The following is an 18,052-nucleotide window of genomic DNA, read 5'->3' on the forward strand; positions in this document are numbered from 1 at the left end:
GTCTCCCAAATCAGTAGTTTCTAAGTTGGCCACAGAATGTGCTGATCCAAGAGGGAGGATTCCCTGGTGAGCAGAGAGATGGAAAAAAAATAAGGGCAATATAGGGTGTGTATGTGTGTATGTGTGTGTGTGTGTGTGTGTGTGTGCGTGTGTATTAGAGTTTACCAGATGTAGCAAAAGTAGCAAATGAAAGTATGGGATGCCCATTTAAGTTTGAATTTCAGATAAACAATGAATGATTTTTTTTTTTTTAGTGTAAGTATGTCCTAAATGTTATGTCCTATATTTTTTCTGGTAACCTGGGTGTGGGGTGTGTGTGGGGTGTGTGTGCATCCTTATTTGCAAAGAACTCCCTTTATTCTGAAGTTTGTCCTTCCTCATTTTTGCTGTTAAAATTCCTTTCTTTTTTGAAATGATTAAAATAGTAGATGGTCATCCTGGGCATGTTTTGGCAAAATAAAAGTTAGCAACCCTATGTTGATTCCCTCTGTCAAGCATTTTTGAAATTTTGTAGATTCATGAAACATAAAAATATGGGAAACTGCCCTAAAATAATGCATCATGTGAGAAATTTCTCTCAGATTTTAAAAGTGGGAATCGTTTTATCTCCTGTAAGGAACTAGTATGTTTCTTCCTTTCTGATCATGAAAGTTATGTAATGTCTTAGATTCTCCTTGCCTGGTCTCCTAGCCAGCCGTTTTGCGGTCACATTTTATGCAAGAGGCAATTATATTGAACTTTATGATTTGTATACTTGTTTCCTCTTTAATCAGACGATTCCTTTTTTTAATCCTATTTTATGAGTCACATTGTTATGTAATTTTTTGTTAGTCGCCTAAAATTCCTTTTAGAGAGAAGTGTGAAAATAAATTTCAACAGTGAGTAAACAAATAACTTAATCATTTCAGACGAGCCTCTGTGACTGCAATTCTGTGATCGCAGGCCATCTCTAGTCTAGGATGGAGGCCAGTTACAAGTTCGTGCTTGTTTGCCACAACTTTCCTCCAGTTTATGAGGTTGCCCCTTAGCAATGATACACTTGGCAACTGGATACAGGTAACTCCTTTCCCAGGCTTGTAGTTTTTCCCACTCTACCTGGGCTCTCATGTGGGAAGATATAAACAGTCAAGCATATGTCTTCTTTCTCTCTTTCTCATCTCACTTCCCCTTCTCCCTGCTTACCCATTCTAGAACTTTTACTCCTGCTGAATTGGTTTGTATTGAGTCTGTCACATTCTGATGCCCTGCAATGATTCTGTCTGAAATGAATTCTTTCTTCCCAGGCCACCATTGACTTGGTGATCAACTATGATCCACCTTCAGCTCCACATCCAAATGACCCCAGTGGGACCAGCGTGCCAGGCATGGGAGGTAAGCTGACCCTTCTGAAGGCCCAGCCTACCCCAGGGAGAATCTACTAATCTACATAAGGAAGTCTCCAAGAAACTCTTCCTTGTCGTTATACTGTCTGTCGCTCCCTGCCCATCTAGACAGCACCCTGTGAGAATGGTGGAGCTGTCCTGAATCAGGACACCGCAGTAGTTTGCGAAATGCCCTTCAAGGGAGAGGGGAAGGGTGACACAGCCCCTTACTCACAGTGAGCCCATCCAGCACACACAGACTCCAGCAGAAGGTCCCAAACAAGGCTTTGCTTTGGGTTTGTAGCTTCCACCCCACACAACGTCCTCTGGTTGTAAGGCTCCAGGAGTGGCCTCTACTCTCTTCGTGTGTGTCTTCACCTCCTCAGTGTGTGATCACCAGGCTGTGCTCTCAGCCGCCAGTCTCACGGTCAATGCCCTTGCCTGGGAGCCTCTTTCTCTCTCTCCTTGGCCCTCACGCCCTGCCAGCTTCCGATAGCCCATTGGTCTTTTAACCAATTGCTTCCCTCAGCATAACCCACCTTATGCTGCTTGTTCTCTGGTGTGGGTTGTCAGTGGTTCAGGGCCATCAGGGGCTGCAGGCTCAGGGGAGGGCTTTGGGCCTTAGGTGGAGGGAAGTCTGCAAGACAGTCAGGTCTTTCACGCAGCTGAGTTTGACCTCCTCTTAGCATTTTTCCAGGGTGATGTTACGCTGAAAGTGTCTTTGTCTCTTCCTCTGTCCTGAGATGTGCCACCAAACGCCCCCTGTTTACAAGCCTTTGTATGTGCCCCAGGAAGGGAGCGGCCCCTCGTCCACCACACTCACCTGCTGCCTTGAAATTCTCCTTCCTAGAGGGCGCCCTGGCACTTGTTCCTGCCAGGCTTGGCTCCTCAGGTCCTGTCTTCTCCTCGTTTCTCTTGGTTCTGAACTCAGCAGTCCGGACGCCTGAGTGGTCTGCATGGCACTGGCAGCAGCGCCTCCCTGCCTGCCCTGTGGCATCTCTGCCCCGTTCCTGCCTGACTTCTTGTCTCATCTCAGCTTGATCCCAGCCACTGCCCCAACTCACTCACACTCTGTAGATGGCCCAGTATTAAGGTTTTGGCCTGTTTCTTGACCAAGTAGTTGTGAATGTCCAGCTTGGGTCAGCTGGTCCCTTCTTCCTTGGGGACAGTTGGGACTGAAATAGCCCCAGGACATCAGCAACACACTGTGCATTCCCCCTCTGCCCTGCAGCACCCTGGGGACGCTGCTTGTCTGGGACACTCTCAGCCCTACAAGAGCCCTGCAGTGGCTCAAGAACATCCGTGGCTCCCTTTGCTGCTGCAACAGTCATGACAAATGAAACACAGAGGGAACAGTGCAGTCCTGAACACCACCCCTTCAGGGGCTGAACAGAGTGGTCCAACCTGTTTCCTTCCCACCTCCCCTGCCCGTCACTGCTGTCACCAGTATTTGCATTGGCCTGGGAAGGGCTGTGGTATATTCTGGCCCATAAAAGGCAGCCCCAACTAGTGGACATGTCTGGAGCAGCCTCTGAATTGGGAGGATCAGGGGACCTTTCCTCACCCTGACGTTTTCCTAAGCCTGTTTGTAAGTTTCTAGGGATGCTGTAGTAAATCGCTACAAACTGGGTGGTTTAAATAATAGAAATCGATTCTTTCACAGTTCTGGAGGCTGGAAGTCTGAAATCAAGGTGTCCGCAGGGTTGGTTCCTTCCAGAGACTCCAAGGGAAGATCCGTTCCATCCCTCTCTCCTAGCTTCTGAGGGTCACTGGCAGTCCTTGGTGTCCCTTGGCTTATAGATCCATCACTCCAGTCTCTGCCTCTATCATCACACAGTGTTCTTCCCATCTGTCTCTGTCTTCACATGGTGTTCTCTCTGTGTGCCTGTGTCTAAATTTCTCACCTCTTATAAGGAACCCCATCATTGGATCAGGGCCCACCCTAATCCAGAATGCCCTCATCTTAACTTGAGTACATCTACAAAGACCCCATTTCCAAATAAGGTTACATTCTGAGGTTACAGATGGGCATGAATTTTGAGGAGACTCTATTCAACCCAGTATAGCAGTAGATAAAAGGCAGTTTCATTATGTTTATTCTATTTCAAGAGCTAAAATCTTAAATGGGCCCTTTTGTGTTACCCCTTGAGCCAGGCCTTTAGGGAAAAACATAGCACTGTGGTTCATTCAAGTAAAAAGAGTAAACTTATAGTTTACAATAAACAGGTGCCACATCATTTCTTGGTATTTACCGAGTAAAGAAATTGGTTGCTGGGTTTCTTGACCCATCGCTAGATGCTGCAGTGCTGGGGATGGTCAATGCTGTAAGATACAGCTCCTGCCCTCCAGGGACTTTCAGTCCAGGTTTGGAGACCAGACTTTTTATCCTGAAGGTGTAACATTTTGGATAAGAGCAAGGGCTTTGGGATCCGACTGGCCTAGGTTGGATTCTGTGTCTATGGTTCATTAGCCAAGTGACCTTGGGTAAGTCATTTAACATCTCTAGATCTCAGTGTTCTTTACTATAAGGTGGGGATAATGGCAGCCCTTACATCATAACCTTGTTGTAAGGATTAAAGGAGATAATGCATATAAACTACATTTAGTGTGGTACATATAAAGCAGACCAGCGCCTGACATACATTAAGTGCTACATTAATGGTGGCTATCATTATTATTGCTATTATGACAAAAACAATTCCGGGGGGCTTGTAATCCTGAGCTCAGTTGGCTCTCACACTCTGTTTGAACATTCAAATTGTTTCCTCTAAAAAGCTATTAGAAAAGAATCATCTGGTTTGGTTCAGTCATGTTGAGATGACCAAATGCTTTCTTTTTAAATATCTTAAAAAAAAAAAAAAAGAAGTTTTGTCTTAGTGGGCCGGATAGACTTTGAGAATAAGCAGTTTATCAGGCTATTCTGAGTGTTGGAGGAGGTCCCATCTCCTGAGGGGACCTGTGTGAGCCCAGGCTCAGAAAACATGTGATTTCCCTGAGGAAAAGGCTGCTTCCTTCAAAAGCAGAAAAGCACTAACTCTTGAACTCTTAAACCCAATGAGGAGAAAATCTGTGCACTCTAGGATCCCTTTGCTGGAGGGTCTCAGCAGCGCTCAGGCTCCAGCAGTGCTTGTGGCCCGAGTGTTCACGCATCCCCTTAGGAAGTCGATTCCAGGGGCTCTGGCTCTGCGGTGGCAGTTGGCCAAGGTCTTACTCAGAAGTTCTTTAGAATCGCTGATACTACTAGAAGAAGATAGGAAATGAACTAGAACTTGGGTTCCTTTTATTTGAATTTCAAACAAAGAATGTTACCATTGCAAATGAACTGTGTCTGCAGGGCAATTTTATTTTCAAGTGTGAGATGACAAAGTGAAATTTCTTTTCTTAAAAAATAAACAGGGTTCTTTGATCTGAAGTGCTGTCTTTGTTCTCTAAGACGAGTTCACCAAGGCTGGGTCAAGGTGACATTCTGAATGCTGGCTTCATAATCTGGCCCAAAGAAACTTTTCTTCCTCATTTTTAAAAATCTTTCAGTATCCTAGATTATCTGAGTGTTTCAAAGAAAAACATTTTTTTCTCAATATGATAATTCAGTTCAACTAAGGAAAGATATCTTTGAGTACTTACTATAACTCTATGCTAGGAAAGATGCTAGGAACAAAATACAACTTAGTCTTGGGGGAAGGTAAGACCAACAAACTTGAGACAGAGAAATAATAGCAAGATAGCCACACCTCCTGCCATCACATATGTCATTAATGACGTAATGACATAAAAGGCCCAGAATTTGTTCTTTTCCTTTCCTGTCAATTGACTCTTAAAAAAAAGCAACATAAAACCTTTACCATTCTTATATAAAAGTAATGAGTATGCTTCCTCTAATTTATATAGATGTTTTCAAATCAAAAAATTTGAGCTTGTTGATTTTGTTGAGTGCAAAAGCAATAATGCATGTAAAAATGTAAACATCACAAAAATATAAGACACAGAAAGTGCAAATCCCTCATAGTTCCATCCTCCTGAGTTAACCACTGTTCACGACTAGCAATGCTGATTTTAAGGGTTACCATTTACATAGTGGGTCCTGCCAAGAAGAAATTTGAAATATTAATGATAGAACCCAAAAGTGAAGATTTTCAGGAAAATTCACCCCTGCAAGTTGAAGAAACTAATTATGACCGCAGATCACAGGAACTGAATAACTGAGGGGTTCATGGTTTTTTTTTTTTGAAGACTATATATATGTATTTATATATAGTGTATGTGTGTGAGGAGTATTGGCCCTGAGCTAACATCTGTTGCCCATCTTCCTCTTTGTGCTTGGGGAAGATTGTCCCTGAGCTCACATCTGTGGCCATCTTCCTCTATTTTGTATATGGGATGCCACCACAGCATGGCTTGATGAGTGGTGTGCAGGTCCACACCCAGGATCCAAACCTGAGAACCCTGGGCCCCTGAAGTGGAGTGAGTGAACTTAACTACTGCATCACCAGGCCAGCCCCAGGAAGACTTTATATTTTTTTAGAGCAGTTTTAGGTTTACCACAAAATTGAGATGGTACAGAGATTGCCCTTATACTCTCTGCCCCCACACATGCATAGCCTTCCCCATATCAATATAACTCACCAGAATGGTACATTTTTTTTATGAAGGATGGACCTTGATTGACACATCATAATCACCCAAAGTTCACAGTTTACCTTAGGGTTCAGTCTCAGTGTTGTACATTCTATGGGTTTGGACAAGTGTATAATGATATATATCCATCATTATAATATACAGAGTATTTTCACTTCCCTAAAAATCTTCTGTGCTTTGTATATTCATCTCCCCACTGCCACTTCCAACTTTTGGTAACCACTAATTTTTTTGTTGTCTCTATTGTTTTGCCGTTTCCAGAATGTCACATAGTCGGAATCATACATTATGTAGCCTTTTCAGATTGGTTTCTTTCACTTAGTACTATGCAGTTAAGATTCCTCCATGTTTTTTCAAGGCTTGATAATTTATTTATTTTTATTAGCACTGAATAATATTCCATTGTCTGGATGTGCCGCAGTTTATTCACCCACCTACTGAAGGCCATCTTGGTTGCTTTCAGTTTGGCAATTATGAATAAAACTGCTGTAAACATCACGTGCAGGTTTTTGTGTGGACGTAAGTTTTCAGCTCCTTTAGGTAAATACCAAGGAACATGGTTGCTGGATGGTCTAGTAAGAGTGTGTTTCATTTTGTAAGAAACCACCAAACTGCCTCCCATAGTGGCTGTACCATTTTGCATTCCCACCAGCAAAGTATGAGTGTTCCTGTTACTCCACATCCTTGTCAGCATTTGGTGGTGTTCCAGATTTCAGCCATTCTAATAGGTATAGAGTGATATCTCATTGTTTTAATTTGCATTTCCCTGATGACATATGATGTAGAGCATCTTTTCATAAGCTGACTTGCCATCTGTATATCTTCTTTGGTGAGGTGTTAAGGTCTTTGGCCCATTTTTTAATCAGGTTATTTGTTTTCTTACTGTTGAGTTTTAAGAGTTGTTTGTATATTTTGGATAATAGTCCTTTATGAGACATGTCTTTTGCAAATATTACCTTTCAGTCAGTGGCTGTCTTCTGATTCTCTTGACATCGTCTTTCGCAGAGCAGAAGTTTTTTATTTTAATGAAGTCCAACTTATCAACTATTTTTTTATAGGTCTTGACTTTGTTGTTCTATCTAGGGGGTTTGTTTTTTATAAGAAATGCTTTTATGGAGCTCTTATATGAAGATGACAAAGGTTACAGACTCTGGGGCATTGGTGGCTTGACTGAAAGTGTGTGGTGTCAAAGGTACCCCTTTCATTAACCCAGCTCTGAGACTGTTCCCATGACAGAGGGGTGGGCTGACACAGACTGCAGGCTTGACCTCCTCAAAACCTTTTACTTTGCCAACTTGATTTGCCAGATGTCAGTTAGCTTGACTGGAACTTATATTCCTGTGGCTGGAATAGACTATTTTTAAAATCTCACATCTATTTTTGAAGAACCATCTGTTAAAATTGTGCTTTGTTCAATGATAGAAACAAAAAAACTCATTCATAGCCAGGCTTGGCTACTTCAAATTTTTTTCATTCCACAAACACCAAAGTCACTTTGCTTGCAATTCAATTTGATCCAGTTCAAAAAACATTTACTGACACCTATCTGTGGAGCATACAGAGGTGAGAAAGGCATTGTTTGCCACCAAGGAGCTTGCATTTCTGTAGAAAGGTAAGATAAAAACATGAGTAACTATAGGTCATGGCTGAATATAATAAATTCCTCCAGAAATGACTAAGCAAATTATTACACAGGAAACAATTTCTTAGAGAAAGTACTTTTCATCTGTGTATTTCAACTATGCATTCTCAGTGCCCAGCACAGAGCTTGGAAATCCATAATTGTTCAATACGTGCTTGGTTGAGTGAATGAATGAATGAGTGAATGATGGATGGGTAATGGATATGGCTTGAATTTTTATTTCAAAAAGGGCATTTTGGGGAACAGTAGTGAATAGGCCAAAGTGACTGATTCAATGAGAGGTGTATTGAAAGGGAAGCATGTTCCTGAGGGCTGGGAGTGCCAGGCTGACACATTTGTCCTTTGATGGACAGACCCTGAGGATCCATGGAACGTTTTCTGAATGAGAGACTGACTTGGTCAGAACCGAAGTGGAAAATGATCAGTGTGTTAGAAGATTGTTGCAGGCACTGCAACTCCAAGATTGGGTCTCTAATTGGCTTCATCCAGCAAACGGACTGTATTAGGTGAATTTTTTTCCAGGATATTTAGGAAATCAGAGTGATCATAACAGACAAGTAGTTTTTAAATTTTAGACAAAAGAAAATCATCAAAGGAGATCTTTAAATGTGCAGATTTCTGGCATCTACCTCTAGAGAGTCTAATTTAGCTGATCTGAACAGGAACCCCCCCAGTCTGTGTTTCACAGGAACTTCCAGGAGATCCTGGTGAAGGCAGATTTTGGAGCTCACTTTGAGAAGCACTGGAGTTGAGTGTGTTCTCTGGTTAACATTATCTTGCTCAGACTCAGACAGAGCTCTGGGCAATGTTTCCTACACTGTCTCACAGCCTCAATCAATCAAAGGCAGAAGCTGCCAGAATTGCCCTGCAAGCCTGTGTTTGCATCACTGTTTGGTTTTAGGCTCTTCCATGGTACCTTTGCTCTGGTCTATGTGGAACCATTCCAGAAGATTCCTAGAGCACATATAGTGCTATTTACCCAAGGATCGAGGTAGAGGCTAATGAATTGCTTATGGTTGAATGCAGACATTCGTTTATACAACTTCTACCATGTCAGAAACCCAGCAAAGTTATTCTTCAACATTCCACCTAAATCAGCATGTTATCTCCAAAATGTTGTCATGCTTAGAAACTTACTCTCTCCTGTACTGCTTTGTACTTTTTAGCTTACATTGATGATATTATACTAGCCCTTTGTTCTGATTTTACAATGACCTTTGGACCCAGTTAATTAAATTCTGCCTTAACCAGTATCACCACTTAATAAGATTTTGTCATGAGAAGCAAAATTAATGTCATGGGCAGAGACTGGCATTCTAGGACTCTAGAAAAACAGGGTTGATGTGGGGAAATAGTAAATATTGACCCCCCCCAAAAAAGCATATAATATTCCAGAAGGGGTTCTTCATCGAGGAATGGAAGAGGATTAAATGGGATGGTGGCCCAATTATTGCTTGGGCAGAAAAGAGGACAGGAGTGGGAAGTGTTTGAATAACGAGGACTGCTGGCTGAGTGTGTCTTGTGGGGGAGTGTCGGTATTCCAGGCCAGGAGGAAGCCAGTGGTGACTGGGCAAGTGTCCCTCTTCCTCAGCCATTTCTAGGAGTTGCCTTCATTGGGAAGCTCTAACAGAACATTCCTCTGGTTAGATGGGGGTCCTGGAGGTGGGGAGGGCTTGGCCTGCAGATTTGGTGACATCTGAGTGACTGATAGCCCACTCTCTTCTGCTTGGTGGGGAGAAGAAGTGCTAGAGGAGGAGAGTATGGGACCCTAGAGGAAGGAGAGAGGCTGCTGCCCATTGGGGAAAGGCACAGTTGGGAATGCCAAAGGCAAACTGGACTGTGTCGTAAGGTCTTCAGCACTTACCCAGCTCTTCAGCACTGGGTGGGCTAACAGAAGCCATGTAGGGAAGTGTCATTGTCACAAGTCACTGTACACAGGGGCAGTTTGCAGGAATATTGCCACTGAGTTTCTGGAAAGGAGCTAACCGTCCATCTTAGGCAATATGAAGACTTCCTTTATTAAGTTGCTGGAGTTGTGATGGAGAGCCATCCTAAGTGTTAATTGAAGCGTCAATTGTGACCAGGTGTGGGTCACATAGGGCATTACTGACATTCAGAAAAAAGACAGGTGAGTGTTGGTTGCAGTCAAAAGCTTGGGAGGATTTGATTGAGTGGTGTGGTAATTGTTGGGGAGGCAGGATGGCATTCATACAAAGGGATTATGAAGAGCTTGAACAGCCAGAGAGGGACAGGAAAGAGGAGCAGAAAAATGGAGCAGTAACTATAGCAGTCCAGGAAAGTTTTGTTTTTTTAAATTATGGGCCATCTTTCAGCATGTTTATGTCTTGATAGGAATGCTCCAGTAGAGGGGGGAGGTGGATGGGCGGATACAGAGGCAGAAATTGCAGAAGCAAAATCCTTGAGTAGCGAGAGGAGATGGGGCCCGTGCACACGTGGAAGGGCTGGCTTCAGGTCGGGAGCACAGACAGTTCAGCAGCCATAGCAAGAGGGAAGGTGTTTTCTTAATGAAATACGAAGTAAGGTCATTAGTTGACGTTGAGAAGGACAGAGAGGGTGTTGGAAGCTTTCAAGGTACAAAACAGGTGGAAGTTCAGAAAGGTAAAGTGATTTGACTTTAATCAGTGGTCACCTCAGACCAGGACCCAGGAAAACTTTGAAACAGATGCCTTGGAAATGTGGTGGGATGGCTGAGCAGTCCTACGACTCCACTTAAGGTTTGTGATCATGAAATTAAAGTAAGACTAGTCAGTAAGGTGTGTGTTCTGCTCAGCGGAGTCCAGCTGCCTGGGTGAAGGGCTGTGGTGAGTGGAGAGTCGAATGAACCAGGTGAGTACAATGAAGTGAGAGAAGGGAAGGGAGTGAGGGGCACATAGAGGGGCGGTCACAGTGTTAGATCACAGAATCTGACACAGATTAGGGGAAATGCAAGAACGTGAAGGAAGTCGGGGGTAGGGGAAGTGATGTGCTCAATAGATTGGGGCTGCCTGTATGGCTGCAGACTTATAGACTGGAGTAGTAGATGGAACAAACTGGAACGATACAAAAGATGACCGACCTCTATAGTGGGTTTTCTGTGTAGACAATTACTGTCTACACAGAACCTCAGAATGTGACCTTATTTGGAAATAGGGTCTTTGCAGATGTAATTAGTTAAGATGAGATCATACTGGATCAGGGCGGGCCCTGAATCCAATGACTTGGTGTCCTTGTGAGAAGAGGTGGGGACACACAGAGGAGAAGGCCATGTGACAACAGAGGCAGAGATTGGAGTGATGCAGCCACAAGCCAAGGAACACCAAGGATTGCCAGGAGTCCCAGCTAATAAGAGGCAAGGAAGGATTTTTCTCTGGAAGTTTCTGAGGGAGCATGGCCCTACCAACGCCTTGATTTTGGACTTCTAGGGTTTGGAACTGTCAGAGAATAAATTTCTATTGTGTTAAGTCACCCAATTTGTAGTGCTTTTTTTACAACCGCCCTCAGAAGCAAATATAACCTGTAACTTACTATTTAGTCAGCAGTTCCCAGTTTCGTGTTGCCCTCTGTGGTCATGAAAGAGTCGTCGTTTCAGATCCACTTGGCTGTGGTTCAGTTCACGGCTGGCTCTCATTAACGGGGCATGCCAGTACAACCGCTGGCATTTGGGTGGTGAAACAGCCTGTGCAGAAGGGTGTGTTTGGCAGGGCCTTATGGGCCCCCCTCGTTCTTTGTGGAACACTTAGGGTAGCATTGTTTAATCCTGTGCAGCTTCCTGGCACATAAAGGGGCGACTTCCTGCTCAAATATCCTTCTGCTGCTATGCAGAGATGCTGGCAGTAGCCATGACTTAGGCTGGTTTCCTGTGATCCATCCCTTCAGCCTAAAGGCTGGATAACAAAAGGTGTTTCCAGAAGAAGCTGGCTCTTCACTGCTCTGTGGTCTGTGTCTGGAGCATCCATGAAGAGTTTAATGGGGGGCTTGTTCAGAGGCCACTGCTGCAAAGGGGTCTGCTTTACCCCTCCTTCCTCTCCCACTTGCTGCCGTCAGCAACCACCAACCCCAGATGGAACGATCCACAGCAGGGAGGAAATCCCACTGGGGCCCAGGATGCCCAAAGGAAGTTAGTGTCAGTTGCTGGAGGAGCCTCAGAGCCGTGCAGCGCAGCCACTGCTCGAGCTGGAACAGGTTTGCAGGAGGGGAACCTGGCCCTCTGAGCCTCCCTGAGGCTGGTGCTTGGTTGGGAGAAGCGGCCCTTTAGCTCTCTGGGTGCTCTTTCCCGAGAGCTGTGCAGGAGCTTTGCCAAACTGCCGAAGAACTTGGACAGCCCAAGCAGGGGTCAGGATGCCCTCGTTCATTGACTCATTCCACCTTTGTCAAGCCCCTGCTGTGCACTAGGATTTGTGTAAGGCACGGGGCAGCTAGAAAGAGGGAAAAGACAAGCCCCCTCCTTCTGAAGAGGGTCTGGTAGTGGGGAGGCCTGCAGATCCACAACAGATGCACGGCTCTGTGGGGAGGACCAGATGGAACAGTGTGTGGTGAAGGTGAGAAAGTGTGACTCACTCCATCTGGGAGCAGGATGGAGGGCCTGTCCCAAGACTGGATATTTCATCCGGAACTCGAGGGAATTGAGAGGCTCACATGGTAGACAGTGGAAAGAAGGACAATCCAAGATCCAGGTCCCCCAAGATGGGTAGCAGGCAAGCTGTTCTTTTGAAGCCTCGTCAAGAATAGAGAAGAGACCCAGATTATCCTGCGGAGGGCGGAGGTAGCTGTTCCTTACCTTTGGCCTCTATGGGGCTTCCCAGTTTCCTGACAAAGATGTTGAGGACCCAGGAGGACAGCATCCCCTTTACCTGTGGCCTGGTTTTAGATCCAGTCTTTCTTTTTTTAAAGATTGGCACCCGAGCTAACGTCTTTTGCCAATCTTCTTTTCTTCTTCTTCTCCCCAAAGCCCCCCAGTACATAGTTGTAGATTATAGCTGTGAGTGCCTCTGGTTGTGTTATGTGGGATGCCACCTCAGCATGGCTTGATGAGTGGTGCCATGTCCGCACCCAGGATCCGAACCCGTGAAACCCTGGGCTGCTGGAGCAGAGCGTGCACACTTAACCATTCGGCCACAGGGCCAGCCCCTAGACCCAGTCTTAACCCACTGAGTTAGGGCGAAGACTTGATCCTGGTTTCAGCTGAGCTCCTCATAACCTGACAAATTGCTTTAGCTTTCTGGACCTCAGTTTTTCTCTCTGTAAAATGGGATGGGAGGCAGGTTGGATCGAGGATCTCTCAGGTTTCTTCTAATCTAACCTTCTGTGAGTCTGCGACTCCTTGAAAGTCTGTGAAGTGTGGATCCAGAGAGTGTTGGGTGAAAGGAGCAGAGGGCTGAGGAACAGTGGGAAGTCCTACATGGTGAGGAGACAAAAAGGGGGGCCCATGGAAGAACCTGAAAGGGTTTAGTCAGAGCACCAGGAGGAGAGTTGCATGATTCGAAGAAGCAGGTGTGGGCCCCAGGGTTCAATGCTGTGGTAGATTGAACATGACGATTCAGAAAAGGGCCCTGAGCTTAGCAAGAAGAGGTCGTGGTTGACCTTTGCCGAACAGAAGCCAGGCTTAGATTGGCTGAGCATGAATGGAGGGGTGGTGAGGAGGAGGGCTCACCCCAGGCTAAACCCTGAAGCAGTACAGCGGGGAGACCTTTGAATTCCTGGTGGTTGCCCCTTCCTCATGCTGTGACCCCATCTCTATGCCATCCACTGATTTCTCCAGCCCCCGCCCCCAGCCCATTACTGCTCTCTAGGAAGTGTTCTAGTGTTCTGTGCTCCAACCAAAACCGATTTCTCAACAAAACTAGAAAAAAAAAAGAAGATTAATTTATTGGGTGCTGCTCTAGGCCAGGCACTATGTTAAAGGCTTTGCATATAGATTAATTTTATCTTTAAAATAGCCCTGTGGTAAATACTATTATTTCCCCCCTTTTTACAAATGAGGAAACTGAAGTAGAACTTAAGAAACATAGATGCACATAGTTCGAAACTGAGATTTGAATCCAGGCAGTATACTCCAGATCCCAAGCTTTAAGAGCTGTACTACACAGCAGTCTGAGCAAACTAATTCATACTACAATGTGAGTGACTGACAGATGGTTCCATATGGAAAGTAAGTCTCTTATGTGATTTTGCATTGTAAAGGAGGAGTTTCAGAATCCAAAGGTAGGGAGTGCGAATGCTAATATTTTTTGGACAAGGTGGTTAGTCTTCTAGTCTCTCTTAAATTATGTTGTACAGATTACCGGGAGTTCAAACTTTTTGTCTATTAAGAAAAGAAAAGCTCAAGTTTCTGAGTTTCAGAGAGTTTGTGAATAAAAGAAAGGGGGAGACATAGTAGGCAGAGATTTTTGTTTTTTAAGAGAGAAAGATTTGTGGATATTTGAGGGCAGAGGGAAGGCCCTGGTGGGGAAGGAGCCACTGGAGGAACTTCAGAGAAAGAGAGGGGACATTTGGGGGCATCCCCAAAGAATCAGATGGAACTTGGATCTCAGGAATGGGGAGGGGGTTCACTCTGCTAAGCAGGAAACACTTTTCCCCCCTGAGTGTGAAGGGAAGCTAGAGGGAGAGATGAGGGGACATATGTGTGTGGAAGTGACAAACCAGGAGAACAAAGGGAGAGCATGATGACCACCTCCGTCTGCTTGGCAAGAAAACTGGAGATGAGTTTCTCACCTGCCATGAGGGTGGAGAGGGCATTTGTGAATTAGGAGATTCAGAAAGGAGAGGGTACAAGACCTCAGAAGTAAGTCTTTAGAGAAAAGACCTGCCATGGGAAGAGTGGCGTTGACCTCTCCCCTGCAAGGCTCCCATTTCCCACAGCAAATCATCCTTCCTCCATCTTGATTGCAGAAAAGCCCCTTGTCCTCAGGCTGGGGTCCGAGATCAGAACGGGGTTATTTCTGCCTGGGTCTGACTGCACCATCTCCTCTCGCTCTCCCTGTAGTCTCTGGCATTCTCCTTGACACTTTCAAGACAGTCTGATGCACCATGAACATATTTTCCTGAAAAATCTTTGAGTCACAACAAGCCCCAAGTCGGTGTCACCAAGAAGCATCTCGTTCACCTCCCGCCTCAGGAACACTGAAAGCTCTCCATGTCCAGGAAACCAGGGTGCAGCCATTTACAGAGGGAGGGCCATCTCTGACGGGAATCCTTTTTGGTGTTTTAGGAGAAGAGGAGGAAGATGGAGGTGGTGAAGACGTGTTGGACGGCGCGGTCAGGGGCGCTGGGCCCAGGGGGCCAGGTGGGACAGCGTCCGAAGCTCAGCTTGCCCGGAGGCTCACGAAAGGAAAGGGCCGGCGGATACTGTCCAACAAGCCACAGGACTTCCAGGTAGGAATGGCCTGGGCGCCCCCCATCCTGGTTTTACCACTGTATCGTCCAGCTTCTGGCAATTGTGGTGACGTCAGGAAGGACCTATTTCTGCGGGCAGTGGCTCGACTAGTGAAAGAGGATGTCAGGCGTAAACCCAATAAGAAGAGCTGTCCATCTTCTGCATGCAGAAGAAGATGTAGTCAAGCTAGATGAGGGTCTTCAGAGAAATAAAACCATATCCTTCCTTCTCTTTGGTGGCAGGAAAGAGCTAGTCGAAGAACAGAAGCACAGACATTGGGTTTTCAGCTTTGGAGTGAGTTAGTGCATCCCAGGGCTGGACCAGGTAGGAGGCTTGGGCCTCAGCCCTGCCCCCTCCTGGGCTAGTCTGGACTATCTCAACCCCACCGCTGCTCTTGGTTTCTGCACCCCAAGCCCAGTTTCCACCTCGGGAATGCGCACAGGAGCTGCTCCCGGTCTGCTAGCACCAGTCGGTCGCAGAGCTGCCCGGGCCTGGTGTTAGCGGTCCTCACAGGTGGATGAGCTGAGGCCACGCCCGAGGGTTCTCTCACGCCGTGCGCTGTGAGAGGATCAGTCACAACACCCCTTCTGTGCTTGCAGATCCGTGTTCGGGTGATCGAGGGCCGGCAGCTAAGCGGCAACAACATAAAGCCTGTGGTCAAAGTCCACGTCTGTGGCCAGACACATCGAACACGAATCAAGAGGGGCAACAATCCATTTTTTGATGAGGTAAACGGGCAGAAGGCATGTTCCTGTTCAGTGAGTCTGTTCTATTTATATGCACCTGCCTGCCTTCCACCCACCTCTCCCGTGTCCCCTGTGGGAGGGGAGCACAGGTGCAAACCTAACTGGTAAACACAAGCCAAAGTTCCAGCATTAAACGTACTAAGCTAAGAACCTCTGGGTCTTGAAATCACCTGGTCTCCTTTGTCACTGGTTCTCAGAGCTGCTGGTGTCTTTATGGGGTTGTTGCAACAACTTCCGGACAGAGCCCTTCCTAATGGATCTTTGCATCCCTTATGATGGAGTGCATGAAGTCACCTGCGTCTGTTTTTGCTCTTTCTAATTAGCAGGGTGTCTCTGAGGGATGACTGTGTGACGAAGTAACCCAAATTTTTAAAGGTGCCAAAACATAAAAAATATGTAAGAAAGCCATTACACATGAGCAAAAAGCATTTTTTCCCCCCATACTGAGAAAGAATACAGCCTGGTTCTGTTGACCTCTGGTTCTGTTGACCTCTTCTGTAACACTCCTCAAAAATACCTAATCCCTTGCCGGTCATCTCAAATGCCACGACACTCCACCATGAGGGCTGTGAAGAGGAATGGTGAGGTTGGGGAATTTTTGGAGTGCAGCCTTCCTCTGCTGAGGAGACACATTTCTGAGATTCCGTGGGCCTGCGTCTCATGTTCTGTTCTGAGCCCAGGCCTTTCTGCCACAGTTTCCTAGCACAGCTCCTCTTAATTCCCTCAGCTTCTACTCCCAGCCCGGCTCTGAATTTTGTCCTTTTTTCCTATCTTTACTTGCTGAAGAAACCGGTTTCTTCTGTCTGGTGTTCCTCTTTCTTCCCTTTTGTTCAAGCTGGCCCCCCGCTTCGCAGAAGGCCCCGTTTTCTTCTCACCTTTAATTTCTCCTCTTCAGATGACTTGCGGACCACAGCTTGCAGCTGAGTACTGTCAAAGCTCAGCGGAGGCGGGTAGATGCTCACTGAGAGGGGGCGCTTGAAGCGGACTTCGGAAGGGCTGGAGAGACTCGCTGGGAGGGCGAGGCTGGACTGTAGGGAGGAGAGACACTGGCTGGCTTGATGCCCAAGGCGCAATGCATTTATAACACAGAATACATGTTTATTCAGCTACATTCTGAGGAGCCCAGCAAGAACCTCCGCCTCAGAATTTTCCCGTTTTAATGAACTTTTTTGAGAATAGATCTCTTGGCAAAGGGAAGCATCAAATAACTGAGCCTCTAAACAGACCAACTCATAACTCAATAAAAGGATTTTACTAAAAAAATCCCTAGTTTACACTTCACTGTTTGTAGACGATATGATCTTATATAGAGAAAGCCCTAAAGAATCCATTGGAAAACTATTAGAAATAATTAACAACTACAGTAAAGTGGCGGGGTGCAAAATCGACTTACAAAAATCAGTTGCATTTCTGCACTCTAATAATGAATTTACAGAAAGAGAACTCGGGAATACAATTCGATTTACAATCATAACAAAAAAAGGAATAAAGTACCTAGGAATAAATTTAACCAAGGAGGCAAAGGACTTATACAGTGAAAACTATAGGACATTATTGAAAGAAATAGATAATGACATAAAGAGATGGAAAGAGATTCCATGCACATGGATTGGAAGAATAAACATAGTTAAAATGTCCATATTACCCAAAGCAATCTACAGATTCAATGCAATCCCAATCCCAATCCCAATGACATTCTTCACTGAAATAGAGCAAAGAATCCTAAAATTCATATAGGGCAACCAAAGACCCCGAATAGCTAAAGCAATCCTGAGAAAAAAGAACAAAGCTGGAGGCATCACAATCCCTGACTTCAAAATATACTACAAAGCTATAGTGATCAAAACAGCATGGTATTGGTACAAAAACAGACACACAGATCAGTGGAACAGAACTGAAAGCCCAGAAATAAAACCACACATATATGCACAGCTAATCTTCGACAAAGCTGCCAAGAACATACAATGGAGAAAAGACAGTCTCTTCAATAAATGGTGTTGGGAAAACTGGACAGCCACATGCAAAAGAATGAAGGTAGACCATTATTTCGTGCCATATACAAAAATAAAATAAAAATGGATCAAAGACTTGAAGATAAGTCCCGAAACCATAAAACTCCTGGAAGATAATATGGGTAGTACACTCTTTGACAGTGAACTTAAAAGAATCTTTTCGAATACCACATCTTCTCAGACAAGGGAAACAAAAGAAAAAATAAACAAGTGGGAGTTCCTCAGACTAAAGAGCTTCTGCAAGGCAAAAGAAACCAGAATCAAAACAAAGAGACAACCCACCA

At 45.2% G+C, this 18,052-nt stretch overlaps 1 protein-coding gene across 2 annotated transcripts in view; it reads left to right on the plus strand.

Moving 5' to 3' along the window:
• The window catches only part of MYOF (myoferlin), a 152,848-nt gene that overhangs the window by 39,941 nt on the left and 94,855 nt on the right, over positions 1–18,052 (plus strand). For both annotated transcript variants that reach the window (XM_014862955.3, XM_044754016.2), the window contains exons 5-7: positions 1,284–1,371; positions 14,846–15,009; positions 15,610–15,738. In XM_014862955.3, the coding sequence (XP_014718441.1) occupies positions 1,284–1,371; positions 14,846–15,009; positions 15,610–15,738 (381 nt within the window). The remainder of the gene's footprint in view (positions 1–1,283; positions 1,372–14,845; positions 15,010–15,609; positions 15,739–18,052) is intronic.

The sequence above is a fragment of the Equus asinus genome, chromosome 2, assembly GCF_041296235.1.
Source record: "Equus asinus isolate D_3611 breed Donkey chromosome 2, EquAss-T2T_v2, whole genome shotgun sequence".
Classification (NCBI taxonomy): Eukaryota; Metazoa; Chordata; class Mammalia; order Perissodactyla; family Equidae; genus Equus; species Equus asinus.